Here is a 20775-nt window from a genome sequence, read left to right on the forward strand (position 1 = left end):
ACATAACAGATGAATAAGCAGAAGGCTGTAAGAAATCTAGTACAGTATCATTATTAATTGATGCTTTGCTATTGTGACTGGTAGTGTCACATAATAATATGGTCGTTAAGGCTTGTAAAACTCTTTAGAATTGATACAGCAAAAATGGATTGTTTTGTTAACACAGAAACCATTAGTGACCCTCAGGAAACATTGCTTGAAGATCTTGGGTCCAGTATTTGGAAAAATGTGAAGGACGGCAACTATGAATCTGCCATCAATGAGATAAAAGAAGAAAAATATAAATTGTGTCTTCTGCACAATAGTCTTGATCTTGTACCGGTAATTACTAAACTTCTACAGGAAGACCTTGACCCTGAAGGAGAAATATGTATAGAAGAATTACTTGTGTACATTGCATCTGTTGCAAATGCAAAGGAAGCTCTCCTGGTATTCTTGGAAGAATTAGAAATTCACACTTCAGAGGTTCAGTTTCGTGTTATGTTACAGCCTATTCAAACAATACTGTTGCGTCAAGCATCTAAAAATACTCGTCCAATGACCTTCTCGTGGGTTTTTAATACACTCTATTCTCGTATAGCAGTCATGAATCTACCAACAGGTTATAATTTGGAAGGCAAGGAAAAGAAGCTTTTGGATGTTCACCCAGAGGTCCAAGCTGTGTCCAATGCTGTGCAATGGCTTAAAGATTTCTATTTAGTTTTCTATAATAAAGTAGTGAATGAAGAGCTTGTATGGACAGGTAAAGTAACTAATTCAAGAGAATATCTGTCAAGTTTTCTTCTTCAACTTTTTCACAAGCCATTCACATATTTGGATGTGTATTGTAATGAAGGAGAAGTAGAGAGTCTATTGTATCGTACTTGCGGTGATTTGGTGAACATGGTAGCAAGTCTCTTGTGCAATGTATTTAAATTGTTTTCAAATATTACATGGAGTAGTTCAAAAACTATATTAGCAAATGAGAGAGAGAGTGATAAAGATCTAGGTATCAAACAAAGAAATGGAGATGAATCTTTAGAGACAGAAGATGAGCAAGATAAGAAAGATGAAATTTCTCAACTTTCTATAGCTTCTTTCTTTTACTGTATTCTAGGTCAAAACATGGCTAGTGACTATGTGCCTTGTGTATACTCTCATCAGTATGTGTTTTTGGAATGCTTGCCTCTCATAGCTAATTTATTGCAGGAAAAAGAACATATACCTATTCACAAAGGGTTAACACTGGCAAAAGTACTCTTGAATAAACTGCCACAAAAAACCTTACCTAGCGAATCACATGAAGCAAGAGCCCATTCTTCTTTTCCTCAATTGTTGATTAGAATTATGATATTTTGTAATAATCGAGAGTTAAGAACTACAGCGTTAGAGATATTCCAATCACATTTTCATAAGTTTGACAGCATTGGCCGAAGAAAACTTATTCAAGCTCTTCTTTTATCAGTGAAACATGCTGGGGTTTTAGGTTTAGTAATACAAGAACTAAAGGAAAATATTGCTTTTTCACTAAGTCAAGAAACATTAGATCCTAATTTTACTGGGAAAAAACTAACCAACCTTGTTCAGATAGCATGTTCTCTCCCAGATGCTGAGAAGACAGACATGTTAGAGTGGAGTGATTGCATCATGGCTGCCCTAAATCTGCTTATTTTTGTTTTTATTCGTGATGTTGAAAACAAAACTGGAATTGTAGAACTGGCACCAGTACTTAAAACGGGTTATCTTTCTCAGCTTCAGAAGGGACTTGACCTATCAAAAGGTCATTATGAACTTAAGCTAAAAGATTTAAGCTCTCATTCTAGCAAACAAAAATGTATGGATATGAATGTATGTGTTGGTGGCACAATTTTACCTAATATGCTTCCTGATCAAGAAAAAAATATTGTTCAGACAGCTATTTGTTCTTTAGACATGATGCAGTGTGTACTAGCAAGAGCTATTCAGGCTATAGAAAATAGAATTTGAATATGTATATGCCCATTATGAATATTGTATAATTCTGTATTTAGATGTACAGTACTGCATTAATTGATGAATTGCTATTATTAGAAGTTTTAATGTATGTTTTCCTATTTATAGATATTTGAAAAATAGTAGTGGATTGACATTACTGTTTATAGTATTTATTTAAATTATAAAGCAAAGAATATGTTAAGGATTGGAAGTTATTCTCATCCTTGCTCTCCATTTTAAGTCTCTCGCTCATTTACAGTGCAGTACTGCATATTTAAATCTGGTCTTACCAAACTTTTATCCAAATTTTTAGGAAGTATACCAGAATGTGCATCAATTTGTATGGTAACTTTTCTGTAATAATTTGTAAGATACAGTATCATGATTGTTATTTGTACTTTTTGTGTTGTTACATTGAATGATCTCAAATGCATAGCAGTACTTATTTAAGAGCCATGAGGTAAATCATTGTAGAAGAATGTATTGTATTTCATAATCTTTATTTTTCTGTATTGATGGCTTGTTGCTGTAAAACCATAAAATTTGCAGTACATGCATGCTGAAGCTTGGATTCATATTTCTTAAAAGTAGAATACTGTAATGGTTTATAGAAATATACAATTTATAAGCAACCCAAAGCAAGTCTTAATTAAATTGTAAAGTATTGCATACATGTAATTTAATTATGAATGAAACAATGGATGCTTCTTACATGAGTATGACTACTAGTAATATTGAGAAACAATTAGTTACTGTAGGATTATTGGAGGAAACTAAGTACTGTACATAAAAAAAAGTTCTGAATTACTGTATTTTGAGAAGTAGCACATGGTGAAAGAAGGAAAGAAATTAACCTTTATACCACACAAAACATACATATACAATGCAAATGCTCCAACATTGTCTAAATGATCACAACGTAACTTGAAAAACAAGAGAATCAAAAATAATTTTAAAATTGAATATTAAAAACTTTAGATTTTCAAATCAGGATAAAAAAATATAAACTATGACCAATTGTTCATTTGGTGCTATTCTCATAGAATAGCATATGATCTTCAGTTTCATAAAATTGGAATATAGGTTTTCAGTATAGTTTACTGTAAAAAAAAAATCGGCAATATGACATTGACGTATGCAGAACGTCAATATGACATTGAAATATGCAGAAAATTTAGACCAAAAAAAATTATAACTCGAAACGTACAGGGTATAGGATTTATGAAAAATCCATTCTAAAAGGATAGTAGAACAGACAGCTGATCACACAAAATGTTAAAATGGTGAGAATCAGTCAAAAACTGGAATTTTAGAAGCCACTCAGAGTGTAAACTCTAGTTTCAGAGATAATTGAAGTTGAAGTTATCAATAATGAATAAAGGTAGTTTTAATTCCTTAATTTAATTGTATGTTTTAATAAACATTGTTTGGCATTCATACTCGAATATGTGAAAGTTGTAGGTCAATATGTGTTGAAATTAAGTCAAGAAAAATCACCCCTAAAAACTCAAAATATAGGGATAATTATAATGATTTAGGGGATATATTTAGGGTATATTTTATATAAGTGAAAAGCCCTAATATGGTCCCACCATAAAGGGTTAATAGGTGGTAATAAATTGAGAATGTTAAAGAACTAAGAATCTAAAGAAAGAAGGAATGATATGGTGCATGATGGTGAAGGAAATGAGGTTATTGAATAATTTGATGACTAAGAGGAAAAGTAAGTTTTTGAGTTAATTGAATAAGGGAAGACAATGTGTGGGAGTTCTAACGTATGCATAAATATATGCAGTTGGTTAAAATGTTAATGGAAGTTCAAAATAACTTTTGCTCCTTTAGTGATCTTGGTAAAATAAGGTAGCCAGTCCTTGGCCATTGGAGTTACCTTTTGTTTTTGTAAATGGAATAAAAAATAAATTTATAGTAATAATTTTTTTGAAAAGTTATAATAGTCCGATTTGAAAGAATATTCACTATCTTAAAAACTGTACCATGATTAAGTCTCTTGGTGGCATTAGTTTCAGCCTTTTCTTAAAAATCAGTTTTATTGGTTTGGCCAGGTGCATATACTGCAGTTAGACCACCCACTTTTAAAAGAGCTTCACTGGTATAAACATGTACTGTACATTATGTATTATACCCACCTTTCTTTGTAATAGTGTATTGATAAATGTGTTGCAGTGTTCATCTTCAGTATCAGGTCACCGATTGTTGGTGCCATTTTCTGAGGTCCTTGAGACTAATCTAACATCAGCTTAATTTTGCTTCATTGCTGTAAATTAATATTATAACACCTTTAAAAATATCCTACTTAAAAATCTCGGTACCAGAATAATCCATGTAAATCTCTAAAGCAAAATATATAATGACTGGGAACTGTCTGTTTTCTGTGTTTAAGTTTCCTTGTGATTACCCAAGAAGTAAAATGTTACCTTCACAGTGATTGGTCAACCTAAAACTATTAATGTTGTCAGTAAAACTGAACTAACACCTAAACAAAACAAAAAAAGCATAAGTGAACTACATGCAACTTTGTAAGCAAGGCCACTTGGTTATTGAAATATGTATTAGCCTTCTGTTTCCAAGACCAGACACAGCCAGGAATTATCAACATTGACTCTCTATCATGATGGGGTCTTTTCCAAATGTTCCCACAAGCAATTTTGTAATTTTAATAGAAAAATGCTGCAAATTTACCCTAAATAGCTTATAACGACCTTCAGAAAGCATAAATAGCCCAGAATGACCTTTAGAAAGCAATCTCTAAAACTCATTTTGGAAAAAAAAAATTTGGTGGCATTGTATTTATCTGGTTGGTTTCACTTTTCATATCTGAGCAGATTGCCATTGGGATCACTGATTTTGTCAATTGACAAAGCTCTGGAATTATTTTATAAATCCATACCACAAGTCCCCTGGTGGTATGGCAATGGCACAGTAGTGCACAAAGCTCATAGAACAGCCACATTCTGATACCAAACACATGGCACTGTAATTGACTTAGCTTACGGAGACAATGATCTCATCTTGAAGCATCACATGTGATATGAGGTGGCTGCCTTCACCTGACCCTCGGGTGACAATCAGGTTAATCAGATTAGTTGGGGATTAAATGGTTCGGAGAGTTTTTTTTATTTAATTTTTTCCAAACATGAAGTTAAAATATTATGTTGACTATGTGTAATAAGTTTCAGTGATTATCCATAACATTCCTTCCAGGAAATGTTCGTGGGGTAACATCTTCCACTTCATTATGGATTAATGAGCAAGCAGCACGGTCAAAAGAAGGAGAATCTTTCCCTGTACATGATGAATCTTCTGAGGATGGTGAAGAACAACTTAAGCATCAAATTCTTGAAGCTGCCCTTCCTTTCGTCCATTCATATGGATGGACGCAGGATGCTATTGCTCACGGTAATAAGGCTGTGTGCTGTGCTCTTTATCATTACTGTGTATTACAAGTTGCTACGTTCATTTAGGTAGAAATTGTTATGTTATTTAGAATATGATGCAATAATACTTACAGTTTGTGACTTAAATATTTAATTCATAATTAAATATTCCTTGTAAGAATACCTTAAGGTTTTAGCATGTTTTCAGTGAGGACACTCTTGGTAGCTTAGTCTAACGCATCAGGCCTCTGAGACCCTTCCATAACGTACCGGGAGCCAAGACCAGATTATAACTCGGTTGATGGGAGCTGGATATTAGAGATCATCCACAAAATTTAGGATTCCCCTCCAGAAAGCGTATTCTGTATATAACAAAATAAGCGACTGCCTGAAGGAAATTAGGCACCTCTAGGGATGCAAGGCAAACAATATCTTTCATGGGGTAAATTGTAATGCTCTAATGACTGTAATGCACCTGATTGCCACTACATGGCAGCCCTGGTCACATAAGAGTTACAGCCAGTCTGCCCTTCTCTCTTTTTGCCTGGTGTAGCCTATTCAACATTTGTCGCAAAGTGGTGTTGCTTTCCACATCACATGTGCTCTAGCATTTCATTTCACTGTAACAGTGGCCAGGGTTTCTCTCCCTTTAGAGGGGAGTCAGTCTCTAGTTTCTTTCCGTTTCGACAGCATGGTAGATGGCCAGCAAATCTTTCCTTTTGGTTTGTGGGCCAGCCTTACTTCTTTTCCATGTTTTTTTATATTTATTTTGTGTTGGCAGGTTCTTTTATTTTTGTCACCATGGAGAAGAAAGTAAGAGGAGTTACTGAGGAAGGTAGCCCAGAAATAAAGTATTGAGTGTAATGAAACACACCTTCCTGGGTTCAACGTCGGTAGCTGTGCCTGCCCTGTCTCCCTTCTTCCTAATGGCTTCATGTTGCTTCATATCAGGCTGGAGAATGATGGGTGGATGCCAAAAGCCAAACCCAACCCAGTAGTGCATGGTTACAACCTTTGTAGAAAGTGATGGAGTCATAAGGATTGCTTATTTAATAATTGTCAAAACTTTGTTTTGTTCAGCAATTTTCAAATCATTTATTGAAAGTATCAGTAGCCTCTTATTGATATTGTTACAGTACCTTGTAGCCTCATTTCATTGCATTTAGGGTAGTTTACTTCAGTATTGGGTTGATTTTTGATCTTCATATGCTTACTGCCTCTTAGAGGAAGCAAGTGGAAATAGCATGGCCTCTTTTTCACTGGTAGGGTAATAAGAGTTTCATGGGTACCTAGTGTTGCCTAATCTGACCAGTAACAGACCAGTAACAGGGTGCCATTGGGGCTCGCTCAGAAATGGGTGTTTCATATTGTATTCAATGTTGTTTTTTTCATGCAACCTATAAATATATGCTGCCATTACAGATGAATTATAGCTTCCTTGTCAACATGTAACTTTTATCTATTTTGGGTAAAACTTTGTTTATCTTTATCATCAGTATGTGTCAGTTGACAATTTGGGTTGAATTAGGATAATAAGTTTTGGGCTAATAAAAAATAAGCAGCTTCTTCGTTACTTGAAATATTTATTAATATTTTTATAAATTATATTTCTCTGAGACAGTTTTATGTGGGAAATGGGTGTATGTTCAACATATTAATTTAATCCAGGTGCAGAATCATTAGCCTACTCAAGTATGGCCCATGGTATGTTTCCTGGTGGTGGAGTGGAGCTTGTGAACCACTTCTACAGTATGTGCAACACCAGATTAGATGATTCACTAAAAGCCAAAGCTAAAGAGATTGAGGAGAATCCAGGACTGTAAGTGAAACCATTGCTTTTTGTTCAAAGTTTTCTAGCAGTACAAACACACTAAAACACTTCTATCTTTTTATTTCCATTTATGATGCCGTGCTCCCTTCCCTTGAGGGTAAATGTGTATCAAATCTTGACTCTGATTTTTTTTTATCCCTTTTTATGTTTAGTATTGCAAAGAAGCACCATATAAAAAAACTTTATTGAAGAATTATAATTATTAATCTTTACACTTCCTTTAAATATAGTGTTTTCTTGTTTGACGAGTGTAGCATCTTCATTTTTTCTTAGCTCTGACACAAATACTGTTAGTATTGTTACAGTGGGACACATTCTCGTGTTCTTGAAACCTCACATCTTAGTTTGATTTTTCTCTTACATATGCATAGCCACATTTTTTACAAGGTATTGTGTACACTTGTGCTATAGGAATCCTATTTACCTGAATAAATGTTGGCATTTTTCTGTTGGCATGAGTCTGTGTCTGTGATGAGACACATGATGGCAGCATGATAATGCTGCCCTCTTTTAAATGCTAGGTAACTCTGATATTCTGATCGTTGGCAGCTCTACCTTTGAAATCGGTAACGAACTAGTGGGCCACAGCAACCTCAGCGTCTCTGAATTCCATATTTCAAAACTAATGCTGAAGTACTAGTACAGTATTATACAAACAGTACCCCACTCATGTGACTTCGTAGACTGGCAGGAAGACCATTGGTTCAAGAAACTGTGTATTGTAAGCTTCTCAAATGTCAACATAAAATAATCATAGCTCTGCAAAGTGACCCTCAAACCAACTTGCGAAAAGAGCAATAACTAGAAGATAAAAGCTGATCACCAGCAATACAAGGCAGATTCTCCCAGGGAAAAATGTAAAATTTAAAACCATATGATACAAGAAAGAAGAAATGATCTGAAAACGTGGAAGCAAAATTAACTGTTTACAAGTCAAGCAAACAGTATTAGTATGACCTTCAACAAAAACTTCTTGACTCTATAATGGTCAGTTCTCAAACTCAACCAGAGGAGGTTAATGGGAAAATCTGCACTTCCATCACCCGGGCACTGTTGGAAAGAGAGAACTTGGTTACAATATTAACTTGAGACAACTTCCGTATATAGAGTACGGAAAGAATCACTCTGCAGGGGCTTGAGAACCAATGAATTATAGTTCATACCTGTATCTCTAAACAAAATAGCTCTCTTTAAAAAATGTATCTCATCTTGGCTGCACGCTTTGAAAAATTGTCTATATATATATAAATACCTGAACATATACAGACTAACCTTTCTTGCCACTACATAAGGACCATAAAATTAACCAAGGAGTGATCAAACTGTGTTTCATTAGCGTCAGAAAATTTTTATTGCAAATGTCTGTGACTTACAGAATTGATAAAATAACCAATGAAGAAAAACTTAAAAAAAAACTTCTCTCCTACTTTGAGATCCCAGTAACCCAAACTATACTAAATAATGCCACCAAATACTAGTCCCACCCTTATCCAGAATTTATGTTGTTGAATTAGTAGTGTTCTAAACATAGATTATATAAAATTTAGTTTTTCTGTGAATTCAACTTGTATTACTGTACTTTCATTACTTTTTATCAGAGAATTTTGATTCATTATTTTCCTCTTCAAGCTTTTTGAGTTTTAGTTCTATGGATTGCACATTGGTGCCTTAACATAAGGAGTTTCAGCCACTCCCTCTGAGAGCATTCCTGGGGACTGCTAAGTGAGGAGGAACTTGCTGCGATGGTTCAGAATACAAAATGCTCAAGAAATCAAGTTGGAGTTGGATTAGGCTGCTTATAAATAAATAGTTTATGCAGTAGTATAGTGAGGCAGTTTGAATTAAATACTGTACAGTACAGTACAGCTGTTCCGTATACCTACATTTCTGCTACAGAGACTAACAAGAATAAATGTGCCCCCTCTCAAATGTAATTACAAAATATAAATACCATTATTTTTCTTCAAATTCGTTATCTTCCACTAGTTTACCTTCAAAATATATTTAAAACATTTTTATTATAATTTTTTTTTTTTTTTTGTTTACTATATATGCACACGTGAGTTCTATCATTTGGGAGGGCTCCCCCTCTGTATCTCCAGCTACCCACCTGGAGTCATCTAAGGCTTTGTGGCACCAGAGCTACGATGTTTCATTACGTTCAATGTTCTATTTTTATTTGCCTGTCAGTAATAATGTGTTACATGACCAACAGAAAGAAAGGGACCACAGCGATCATTGCTGATGCAGTTGAAGAAAGATTACGTATGAATATTGAATTCATAGACTCGTGGCATAAGGCTCTGGCTCTGCATGCGTCTCCCAGAAATGCGCCTGTGGCTCTACGCAATATTGGTACTCTAGTTGATAACATTTGGTATCATGCTGGAGACAGATCTCATGATGTAAGCATTATTTTAATATATTTAATGTCATATTGCTAATAGATTTAATTTTGTAAATGATTTAAACAAAACAAAATTGTCACACTTTATAAAACTTTTTTATATAATTATCTGGTTTATTTGTAGATTTCAAAGGAGAACAATTCATGCAATTATTCTTTACATCCAACATTATACATTTGTTTTAATTTCCCTCTTCTCTTGCACTTCCTTTTCCATCTTGGTATCATACTCAAATCAAATATCTATATTTGAGTGAATTAGAAACACTTTTCTGAGCAATACACTTGGCCGCTTCCTAAGATCCTGAGCTGTACGTAATTCACCTCTAAATAGAATTGGCATCAGTGAGGGTAAGTTGATGTTCCATGGCAACTTAGAGGGGGTACCTTTCAAACTCCTTTTTGAGTCATATTGGCATAATAAAGACACTGGAGAATACTTAGCTCAGCCCAGAATGTAGGCATAAATATGTTTTAATATAAAGCCCAAAAGCATGTCCGAGGGGCAACCTGACAACATGTAGTTTGCTAAGCTGTGCCTTCGTAAACTACTACCAAGCTAATACCAACTACTACCAGATGATATCACATCACAACATTTCCTCCTGCAGTCAAAGCTAAGAGAAAACAAATACTTTACTAACCACAGGGGAATCTAAAAGGGAAAAGCAAGCGTTGGAAAGTCTGAATATACTGCTCAGGAAAGTGTGTTTCATGAACTGAAACCTAGATTTCTGAGCTATCCCACTCAGTCTCTTTCCAAGACAAGGCTTTTTGCATGCCACCCAAAATTACAGGATGAACACCACTCACCTTCATTAGAATGATGTGAAGAGATGGCGTGGGAAAAGGAGTGGTAAGAACTGCAGAAGCACCATGATCCTACCTTACAGAAGATAATCTGTCTTATTATGTGTATGTTTAGAATATAGTTTTGAGCTGTAATCACTAAAGTGATACACTTTTCTCTCTCAAGATGCTCAGAAACCTATTGCTGTACACACAAACTTACCAGTCTCTAGTAATAGTACAATTTACTTAGGGTAATCAAGAATTAAGACCAGAGCAAGAGGAGGATAATCGGGCATAGCAAGATAGTTGGCCTAATCAGACGTGTGAGGGAAAAAGACCAAGGAAATGAGTGTGTGACTACAACAACACTCACAAATTAAAAAATTCACAGGAACCATAATGAGGGTTCGAACTTATGCGCTGGGTGTTGCCAGATGCATGCTTTACTCAACTGCGCCATAACATGGTAAAAGAAGTTACTATGTCCTAACTTCCAATGTTGTAAGGAGTAAAATGTCATTACCAATGTTGTAAGAAGTATAAATCACAAATGTCATCCTCTGGAATAGAACTAGCCCAAAATGAGAATCTATCTCCTGGGAAGAAACTAACTAGACCAGTAGAAATGTGTATAATAGTACAAAAATTTGGTACACAAATACAGACAGTATTACAGATAAAGAGGGTTGAGCTGCAAGAACAGGTGGCAGAAGTACATTCTTCTATCATCGTAGCTAGAGACAAAATGAACGAACCTAATGCTATATTTTCGAGATATCTGGTATAGTAGTAAGAAAAAAAGGGATAAATGGTGGGGAGGAAGAGTGACCCTATTGATGAAACAATATTGGAGCTTTTAGGAGAGATTCTGGAGGTAACCAACCAGTAGGACATCATATTAGGTATGATAATATTGAGGATGGTGAAGATAGCAGTAGGTGTTATTTACAACCCTCTGTTAATTACTGGAAAGTTGAGGAACAACAACACTGTCGTCGGAGGCGTCCGAGAACCAGCGAGACCGTTAGGAAGCACCATGTAGTTTGCTCGTTAATCGAGTGAAAGCCCGTCAATCGAGACAAATTTTCTGCGAGTGGCTCGCTCGTCACTCGAGGTTCCACTGTGTCAAGAAGCTGACAAGAGAAAGAGGCGATCTACCAGCTACCCTGGACCTGGTAATTATCCCAAATGAAGACAATGTGGAGAACTCAAACTATGAGGTGGCACTAGGAACTAGTGACCACTGCATTATCATGTTTGATTACATTGTAGAACTCAAAGAGAAGAGTGAGAGCATGAGAGAATACATCAATATTCATTATTCTGTAGTTAATAAATGAGTTTGTATGACTAATAGATCAAAGTATATAACATTAATCTTATTATTTATTTTCCCTAGTTCAACTGGTATACAAAGCGAGGCATATTAGCAGCCGTATACAAGAGTTCTGAATTGTGCATGCTTCAAGATAAGTCAGAAGATTTTCAGGTAATTGTGAATTAATTTATTTGTGTATGTACAGGAGCATTCTACTACTGTAATTAAATTAAGTAAATTTAACTTTATTTTTGGCATTTATATGAACTGTAGCCACATCAATCACACAGGCTAATAATGCAGATCATCTCCAGTAATGATAGTACAATACTTGTAACAACTGTTTGGTCAAGCTTGCAAAAAAATGGATTACTGGACCCCAAAATGTTCACACTTTGTATTATTAAATTAGCCCAAATGGCATTCTAAAAAATTGGAAAAAGTAAAGAGCCTCACCTGACCTAAGGCTTGTTCAAGTATTCCTAGGCCTAATATAGTATATGGGCTCTATTAGGCTTAGGAATGTTTAAGGTTGGATTTTGGCTATTTTTGTGCCCTCTACAAATTTAATAGTATGTAATGTGAAAATTGTTGACTACAACAGTTCATTTTTATCATTTAGAAAGATGGGTTGAATACTGTTTTCTCCAGTAATAATGTGGCCTAATTTCTCTTCCATATAATTATTTACAGTATTCTTTTAGAATACAATACCGTGTTTTACCCTTTAGTTACTATTTATAATTGCTGTGATGGGCAGGTGGCTTATGGAAGAGTCCCCCATTCTTCTTGATGGGTTTACCAATGAACTTCAAATTGTTGCCTCTGTTGTGAATTACAATGAACAGTTCAGCAATGTTGCTTATCTTTCAGCGGCTAGTGCAAAGTGAGATCTAGCTCTTTTTGCCTGGATCACTAATTACCTCTCTTGATATTAATGTTTTCATCATTTTCTTGTGGGGGAGCCCCTTTGGCTCCCTGAAGCTATCGGGCTAATATGTGATACATTAGGCTGGGGCATTAGTCTATAGAGTTCAGCCTACCGGGGACACGAGCCAGAACCTGGCCCCCTCAGAGAGGTGCAGAGAGCAATGGTCCTGGAAAAAAACCTTGTGGTTGGGGGGTTATATTTATCTGCCATCGACCAGGATTAGGCATCCAGAAAGGTAGGCATAACAAAACAAACTCCACATGGTAAGAAAATTACAACTAAAAACCAAAAAGTGAGGCAGAACTCCCTCCAATCTCAAGGAAACAAGCAAACATCATACTACACCGCCGTGTCGCTCGTCCGCGCAGCCCTCCCCTTCTCGCGCCAGCTACCTAGCACTCCAGTTCGTTCATTAATGTGGTCCAGGGCAGACGTCTTCTCTGGCCTTGAATTCCAAGGTGGTATTTTGTAATTGTGGCAACCTCTGCAGTGTTGTTATATGTGGTGGCCAGATGTCCTCAAGAGTACCAGGGCTGCATGCACTTATGGGCATCCTTCCCTAGGCACCCTGTGAGTACCACCCTTGCGTGTTAGGGTTCTCTTCCCTAGTGCGTTCGGGAGTCATTTCCGTCAGGGTTTTTGCTACTCAGCATTTACCCTGCTGTTGGGGCCAGCTAGGGTTTCATAGCCCTTGTTTGGCCTTGGGTAGGGAGTGGTATCGTGCTGGTTGGGGCATCAAGGTGTTGTGCAGCCTGCCTACCTATGTGGCAGCCGGTTCCTGTTTCCTCTGGGGATGTTGTTGTTGTGCAGGGTTTTCTTTTGTTTTTGTTTTTATTGCCGGTTGGGGTCTTCCTGGTGTGGCTATAGTTCCACTTCTAATATTTTGGTGGCCCTCAGCTAGCTTCGGATTCCTGGTGAACTGGAGGAAGTCCCATCCAGTTCCATCCCAGGTTTAGAGCTGGCTGGGTCTTGTTTGAGACTCTCAAACATCCTGGCCCTTGGACAGGGTGTTCTCCTATCTTTCCTCTCCCCAGTTTGTGGTGGCCCCTTCGGTTCAAGATTCTATTTCCAAGGATTTGTTTCTGTTGGTATTGGCCTCTGGGGGTCGGGTCGGTTGGTTTCATTTTCTCCTCCGGCACGGGGGTTTCTGCTCTTTCAGTCCTGGTGGTTGGATTTTTCAGTTGCAGCCTTCTTCTTTTCTGCCGAAGAAAGAGACGCTGGTTTTCATATGGGTCCTTTGGTCATTGATGCTTGGGTGGTTAGGCTGGAGGTGTATCATGTGTTGTGTCAGGTTGCAGCTCTTTGCCATTATCTGCATGCTTTGGCTTCGTTGGCTGGGGATGCACTTTGGGTTGATCCGGTTTCCCTCGTGCCCTGTTCCAGGGTTCGGGTCTCCCAGGTTGTCCACAGGATTATTAAGTTTAGCCAGCCTGCAGTCTATCCTCATGGCCATAACGTTAGGAAATTTGCTGCATTGGCTGCCGTGTTTGGCACCATGTCCTGGGCTAATATTCGGACATATTCTTTTGGAGGACTTATCATTCTGGAGGTCGAACAGGGTCCTGGCTGCCCGTTATTTTGGTTAACATTCCTGTGTTGCTCTGGGTCGCCAGTTGCAGCCAGTTGTCTCGACTTCACGTTGAAGAGCGTGTGGCTGCCGCCTCCCAGATAAGTTCAGCTGGGAGGCGCACAGAAAACCGCTTTTCTCCCTACAGAAAACCTGCATTGAATGTAATGAAATGCCATTTTCTGGGTGAGCCCAAGAGGCTTCCTGGCAGCCCTCCCTCCCTTGTGTTGGTGTTTTTTTTGCGTTGTTTGATGCTTAGCTTCTGAACTGGAGTGCTAGGTAGCCGGGGAAGGGAGGATTGTGGGGACAAGTGACGCGGCGGAGTGTGACGTTTGCTTGTGATTGGAGAGGGCATTCTGTCTCTCTTTTCAATTTTTAGTTGTAATTTTCTTACCATGTGGGGTTTGTTTTGTTATGCCTACCTTTCTGGGTGCCTAACCCTGGTCAATGGCAGATAAGGAAACCCCCAACCGCAGGGCTATTGCTCCCTCCCTGAAAACCCCCCCAACCAAAAGGTTTTTTTTCCAAGACCATTGCTCCCTGCACACCTCTGATGGGGCCAGGTTTTGGCTCGTGGTCCCCAGTAGGCTGAACTCCATAGACTAATGCCCCAGTCTAATGTATCACACATTAGCCCAATAGCTCCAGGGAGCCTCCGGGGCTCACCCAGAAAATGGCATTTCATTACATTCAACGCTGAGTTTTTTAAAGTTGTGAATGGAGTTAGCTTCAACAACGTCTTCCTGTAATGCATTCCTCTTGCCAACCACTTATACAGGGAACGAAAACGTCTTTACATCTCTATAACTCAATTATGTCATAGCAAATAAATATCTGCTTGACAAATATGCTATATCATAGTATATTTGTCAAGCAGGGTACATGTATATCTTTCTCACTTTTCAGGATACGTGGGCCTTCCTCAATCGGCGATTGTCAGATGTCCAGAACATTTCAAAATGTACACGTGATGTTAGCACTTTCACAAAGGACGTTAACCAAGTTGCCAAGGCTGGTATATTTACTGTAAGTATACCTACTTTTTTTCTCTTTTATAGTTCTATGAATTTTACTTGGAAATATTTTTTCCACCAGCTGACCTTAACCTTTTACAGAAGTCGACTTAGCAGATGGTACAAAATCAGCCTGAAAATTACCTCTGTAAAAGACATTGAAAATTACAGATATCAATAAAGTTTTCAATTGAACAACAGATGATAACATGTTGTTTATCAGTGATAAATTCCAGATATTTAGGTATGGTTAAAATGAAGAACTAAAACGAAATACAGGGTACAGGACGATTGAATCTCCTCACAGAAGGAAAACAACATGTAAAGTACAGTATCTAATAGATACTGTACTTTACATGTTGATAGATGATAGATTAAATAGAAAAAAGATAGATTATGAGATTATGATAGAAAAAAATTATAGATTATGAGAACCTTCAAATCCAGGTATTGCATCACAATGCTCCTATTTTTCAAATAATTACTGCTTTCCTGCCTTGAGTACTGCTGGGTACCAACTTATTTTAAGGGAGGAGAGATTTATAAAATTTGTATAAATCATTTTTTTTTTTATAAACGAGGGAATATAAACAACATGTACAGCATACATAGCCACTATAAAGCACCTAAATTATTGTGACTGTGTCATAGCTCTCAAAATTTACTCTATAGAGGAGACAAGAGAGGAATATATTATGTGATACATGGAAAATATTGGAAGGCCAGGTCCCAAATTTTTGCACAGGAAAATAACATACTGGTGTAAACGATTTGGGAAGAAATCCAGTATAGGCCCAATGAAGAGTAGAAGTGCCATAGGCAAAATCAGACAAGACTGTATGAACATCAGAAGTCCATGACTGTTCAACATCCTCCCAATAAACATAATTATTGCCAGAACAAAAGTGGACATGTTCCTGCAAGTCCAACCAGGTTGTGTTAGATATGTGGGCCTGTGGGCCACTACAAGCAATAGCCTGCTGGACCAAGTTATCACAAGTCAAGCCTGGCCACAAGCTGGGCTTGGGCAACAGAAAAACTCAAACTGACTCTAGGTATACAGTACTTACATACTAAGTTTAGGATTTCACCTTATTCAAATCTTTGCTGCACACCTCCTGAGATGTGGATATGTGAAAACTTCTCCATTTGCAATCCTCTTAACTGGACACTAAATGCTCTTCTGTCACCAACATACAAAATGCTCCTGGCTAGGTAATGTATTAGTCACAACATTAACTCATGGAACAAAGATTTGCACCATACTGTCAGACTGCATTATTCTGCTATCACTCATCTCATAGGCTGTCCTGATATGGTCCTAAATATCCACTGACACAGATGGTACTAAATAGTCTCCCCACCTTGGTGGCTTTTGGTAGTTGCTTGCTTGCTCATTTTTTTCCCTCAGGGATATTCCTGCACAGGTTCCAAGCCTCTGGCTGGCCCACTAACATCCCTTAATAATAGATGAATATGCTTCCTTTCCACTCTCGTATTGGCATCCTGAATGATATCTAAAAGCTCTTGAGTATTTTGTAACAAAGTGCTATATAACCTTCCTGGCTTAGTGCTTCATTTTGATAAATACTTACTTGATCTAAGAGACTTTGTGAAACGAGGTGTAAATTATAGGTACTGTATAATAGAAAATATAAACACCCATAACAAGTATTACAGACAAAGTGCGGGAATATACAGATTTGTGGCAAGCGGAAGCTATATGTGTTTCAAAGGAAGTAAGCTTTAATGTGTTAGGTGAATAAATCATATTGAAAGTTATGAAAACAAAATAGAACATATAAAACGTGATCATAAAGTCTAGTGTTAAAAATTACGCAGGGTATGTAAAAGAAGTAATACAGGATGACAGGCCAACACTGATGGACACTAACAAATGTGGTTTCTTTCTTCATAATTTTAAAACTAGCTAAGCATCAGATCCCTCTCTTAAACTTTGTGTTTCAGTTACAAATAAGCAATAGATTCAGTATACAGTATAGGGCGCCCTCGAACGTCTAAATCACGTCGTTCTGGTGTTGATCCAGATTTTCTTAAAATCTGTGATTCCAGAATGTTTTATGTACCATAGTGGGTGTGTGGGCCTGCTTTTTACACTTAAAGGTGTGATTTCTTTTTCCATTTGTATTGGTCAAGTTTTAGTAAAGAAAACTTAAATTTTGTGATTGCTTTTTGAACATGTATGGGTAATGGGTGTAGTTAATGATAAAACTCAGAGTTCTTAATATTTCTTACCCTTAAGTATTTTTAGGCATTTTATGAAATTCCATGTTTTTTTTTTTTTAATTACTGTACATGTTTTTATTTCACTAAACTACAAACTGTTTTCATTAGTGAAGACAGATTAAAGGAAATTATTCTAGGTTCTAGATTCTAGAAGAATATTTTTAATCTTTCAGATCCTGAATATTATGGGAATGAACAGCAAGTCTCGTTTTTAATATAATTTAAGCTGTATATTTTGGCATGTGAATAAATATGAAGTTGCACATACTGTGCTTTTGTCTTTATCCTTGAATGATCTTTTGCCATTTATGAGTGTTTTTTATTTTAGGAATTTGTTTTTAAAAACACATAGCTAAACTGACCAATGGATCCAAACTGGACTCTTGTTTATGAATGGATTATAGCAGTACAGTGCAAGATGTAGATGTGAAGAGAAATATGTCTAATCAATTTTAAATGTATACAAGGTATTACTCTGAATTATATCATTTGGTCAGCTACTCCATATACTGTATATACTATTTAATTAAGTAACAGTGTTTTGCTTTGAAATAACTTCTATAATGTTAAAGCAATTGTAGCACATTATGTTTGAGTGTGCTTTATTATACATTAGTTAACAGGAATAAAATCTGAAGTTACACGTAACTTTTACATTAATGTTATTTTCTGGGAGAGACCCGTGAATAGCACCCAGAGCTTTGGTACAACATTAGCCTAACACATCATGCCTCAGAGATCCATCCATTGCCTGTAGGGAGCCAGAACTAGAATTTGGCTCTGTGAGGCAAGGGGGAGCAGGAGATCAGAAATCCCCATAAAACAGGAAAATCCACAGAGCAACAAAACAAGCAATTACATGAAAGAAATTAGACACCCCATGTAAATAAAGCTAACGATCATTGCTGCAGGATAAACATACTGACTTGTGCAAATGCCACCATATAGCAGCCCAAGTCTCATCCAGCCTATTAATTAACTCTTCTTCCCTGGTATTATCAGCTTGATACCCATTGGCCTCAGTTTTCAGCTGTGCAGTGCTTGCTTTCCCTAGAACATTAGTTTTCCTGAGGGTCATTGCTTTGTATTCATTCACACTTCATGACTAGTGTTTATGCCACCCACATTGTGATTTTATTTTTGCTCAAGTCACCTGTGTGTGTTAGTGGCCTTGCACCTTAGCTAAGGGCACATTTGTGATTTTTTTTATTCATGGCTGCTTATATGCCCTCCCTCACCAAGCAATGGAGGTTGAGGTTCAGTATTTGTGCTTTGCCCTGGCAGGCAAGCCCTTGCCTGTCTGAATGAAATTTGGGTGACTGGAATCCTTAATTTTTATGGGGTTTATCATTTTGTGTTTTCAGCTGGGTTTGTATGGCTTTGCCATCTGATTTCTTGACTACAAAATTCACTTTCTCAAGATGTAGTATTTTTGTGTTTTTAGACCCCGTTGACCTTTCCTGTTGCCTACATCATGAAGTATTACTAGTAATGGGAACCTCATTCCATGGGGGTATGTGCCATTTGTCAACACTGCAATCTTCTCATGGCCTGCCTATTGAGCTATGGCCACTTTGTGGGATTGGACTTTACAATATAGGTTTTTCTGACACTGTCTATGGCAAGGGGTACAAATACTGATTTCTAGCCGTTTGTTGAGGAAATTTTCGCGCGTCTCTTCATCCGATACTTGTGCCACCTATCCGCCGACTTCCTCTCCTGCTCCTACCTTGGCTGGCTTAGATTCATTTGATGTTTCATTTTTCTTTACTGGTTCAGGCTGCTGGTCTATCAGTGCCAGTCCTTTCCTGTCAATGGTGGCCATTTGCTTGTTTGATAATCACCACCCCATTGTTTATGTTGATTATCCTGATTATCCACTTTCCTTGCCCTTACACCTGTTTGTGTTTGCATTTTCTTCTCCCTGCTTCATCCACATTTTTTGTTGCCTTTGTCAGCTGCACATCATGTTGTCTTTAGTGAAGGTATCTTTGGGGACAGCTGCAATTTCACTAAGGATGAGTTGCTGGCTCAGAGGTAAAGCCTGCTTTGTTTGCTGTCTATTTCCTTTCTTGAGACTCTGGGCTCAGCAGGTGATGTAGGCTTCTTTCCTTGTCCTTCATACTATTTAAAAAGTCACCACGGTTATGTGAGAGCAGTTTTGGGGGCACTATTTATGTTTCATGCAGTGTTTGCAGGGGGCATGTTCTCTGCAGGTTGGGGCCCTTCATGAGCCACCTTTGCTCGTGGGGTCCCAGGTGGACGGTTCTGCCCCTACCTACCTTGAGGCTACCTTGAGGTGCTTCCGGGGCTTAGTGTCCCCGCGGCCCGGTCGTCGACCAGGCCTCCTGGTTGCTGGACTGATCAACCAGGCTGTTAGACGCGGCTGCTTGCAGCCTGACGTATGAGTCACAGCCTGGTTGATCAGGTATCCTTTGGAGGTGCTTATCCAGTTCTCTCTTGAACACTGTGAGGGGTTTGCCAGTTATGCCCCTTATGTGTAGTGGAAGCGTGTTGAACAGTCTCGGGCCTCTGATGTTGATAGAGTTCTCTCTCAGAGTACCTGTTGCACCTCTGCTTTTCAATGGGGGTATTCTGCACATCCTGCCATGTCTTCTGGTCTCATGTGGTGTTATTTCTGTGTGCAGGTTTGGGACCAGCCCCTCAATTATTTTCCACGTGTAAATTATTATGTATTTCTCCCGCCTGCGCTCAAGGGAGTACAGATTTGGGCTCTTTAGTCGGTCCCAGTAATTTAGATGTTTTACTGAGTGGATTCTAGCAGTAAAGGATCTCTGCACGCTCTCTAGGTCAGCAATTTCTCCAGCTTTGAAAGGGGCTGTCATTGTGCAGCAGTACTCCACTCTAGATAGCACAAGCGTTTTGAAAAGTATCATCATCGGTATAGCATCTCTAGTGTGAAAAGTTCTTGTTATCCAACCTGTCATTTTTCTTGCAGTTGTGTTCCAGATTCTTCCCATCCATTGTCCTGACTCCGTCCCTCCAGAGGCTCCTGCACTATTAGACCTTTTCTTACAAGAGAAGGTTCATACATATAATGAATCTTTTCTTACAAGAGAAGGTTCATACATATAATGAATCTTTTCTTACAAGAGAAGGTTCATACATAGAATGAACCTTTTCTTACAAGAGAAGGTTCATACATAGAATGGCAAAACAGTTAGCAAAATCCTGAAAGAATTGGCGATTGGCGTTATCTTGCGATGATTTCGAGGCTTTAGTGTCCCCGTGGCCCAGTCCTCGACCAGGCCTCCACCCCCAGGAAGCAGCCCGTGACAGCTGACTAACACCCAGGTACCT

The 20775-nt window shown here is 37.9% G+C and overlaps 2 protein-coding genes across 2 annotated transcripts in view; both read left to right on the forward strand.

Moving 5' to 3' along the window:
* Positions 1-17722, forward strand: part of LOC123769265 (ubiquinone biosynthesis protein COQ9, mitochondrial) — a 20624-nt gene extending 2902 nt beyond the window's left edge. The window contains exons 2-7 of the mRNA XM_045760351.2: positions 5176-5370; positions 7017-7167; positions 9395-9584; positions 11778-11867; positions 15101-15220; positions 17628-17722. Coding sequence (XP_045616307.1) covers positions 5176-5370; positions 7017-7167; positions 9395-9584; positions 11778-11867; positions 15101-15220; positions 17628-17669 — 788 coding nt within the window. The 3' untranslated portion in view covers positions 17670-17722. The remainder of the gene's footprint in view (positions 1-5175; positions 5371-7016; positions 7168-9394; positions 9585-11777; positions 11868-15100; positions 15221-17627) is intronic.
* LOC138355149 (glomulin-like) lies at positions 34-4337 on the forward strand. Its single transcript, XM_069309870.1, has one exon. It carries the CDS (start codon positions 145-147, stop codon positions 1963-1965), a length of 1821 nt encoding a protein of 606 aa, XP_069165971.1. The 5' UTR covers positions 34-144; the 3' UTR covers positions 1966-4337.
* Positions 17723-20775: the final 3053 nt, after the last annotated feature.

The sequence above is a fragment of the Procambarus clarkii genome, chromosome 66 (assembly GCF_040958095.1).
Source record: "Procambarus clarkii isolate CNS0578487 chromosome 66, FALCON_Pclarkii_2.0, whole genome shotgun sequence".
Classification (NCBI taxonomy): Eukaryota; Metazoa; Arthropoda; class Malacostraca; order Decapoda; family Cambaridae; genus Procambarus; species Procambarus clarkii.

What these genes read in the sequence shown, in the direction of transcription:
- LOC138355149 (XM_069309870.1), top strand. Translation starts at nt 145, where the DNA reads ATGGATTGTTTTGTTAACACAGAAACCATTAGTGACCCTCAGGAAACA.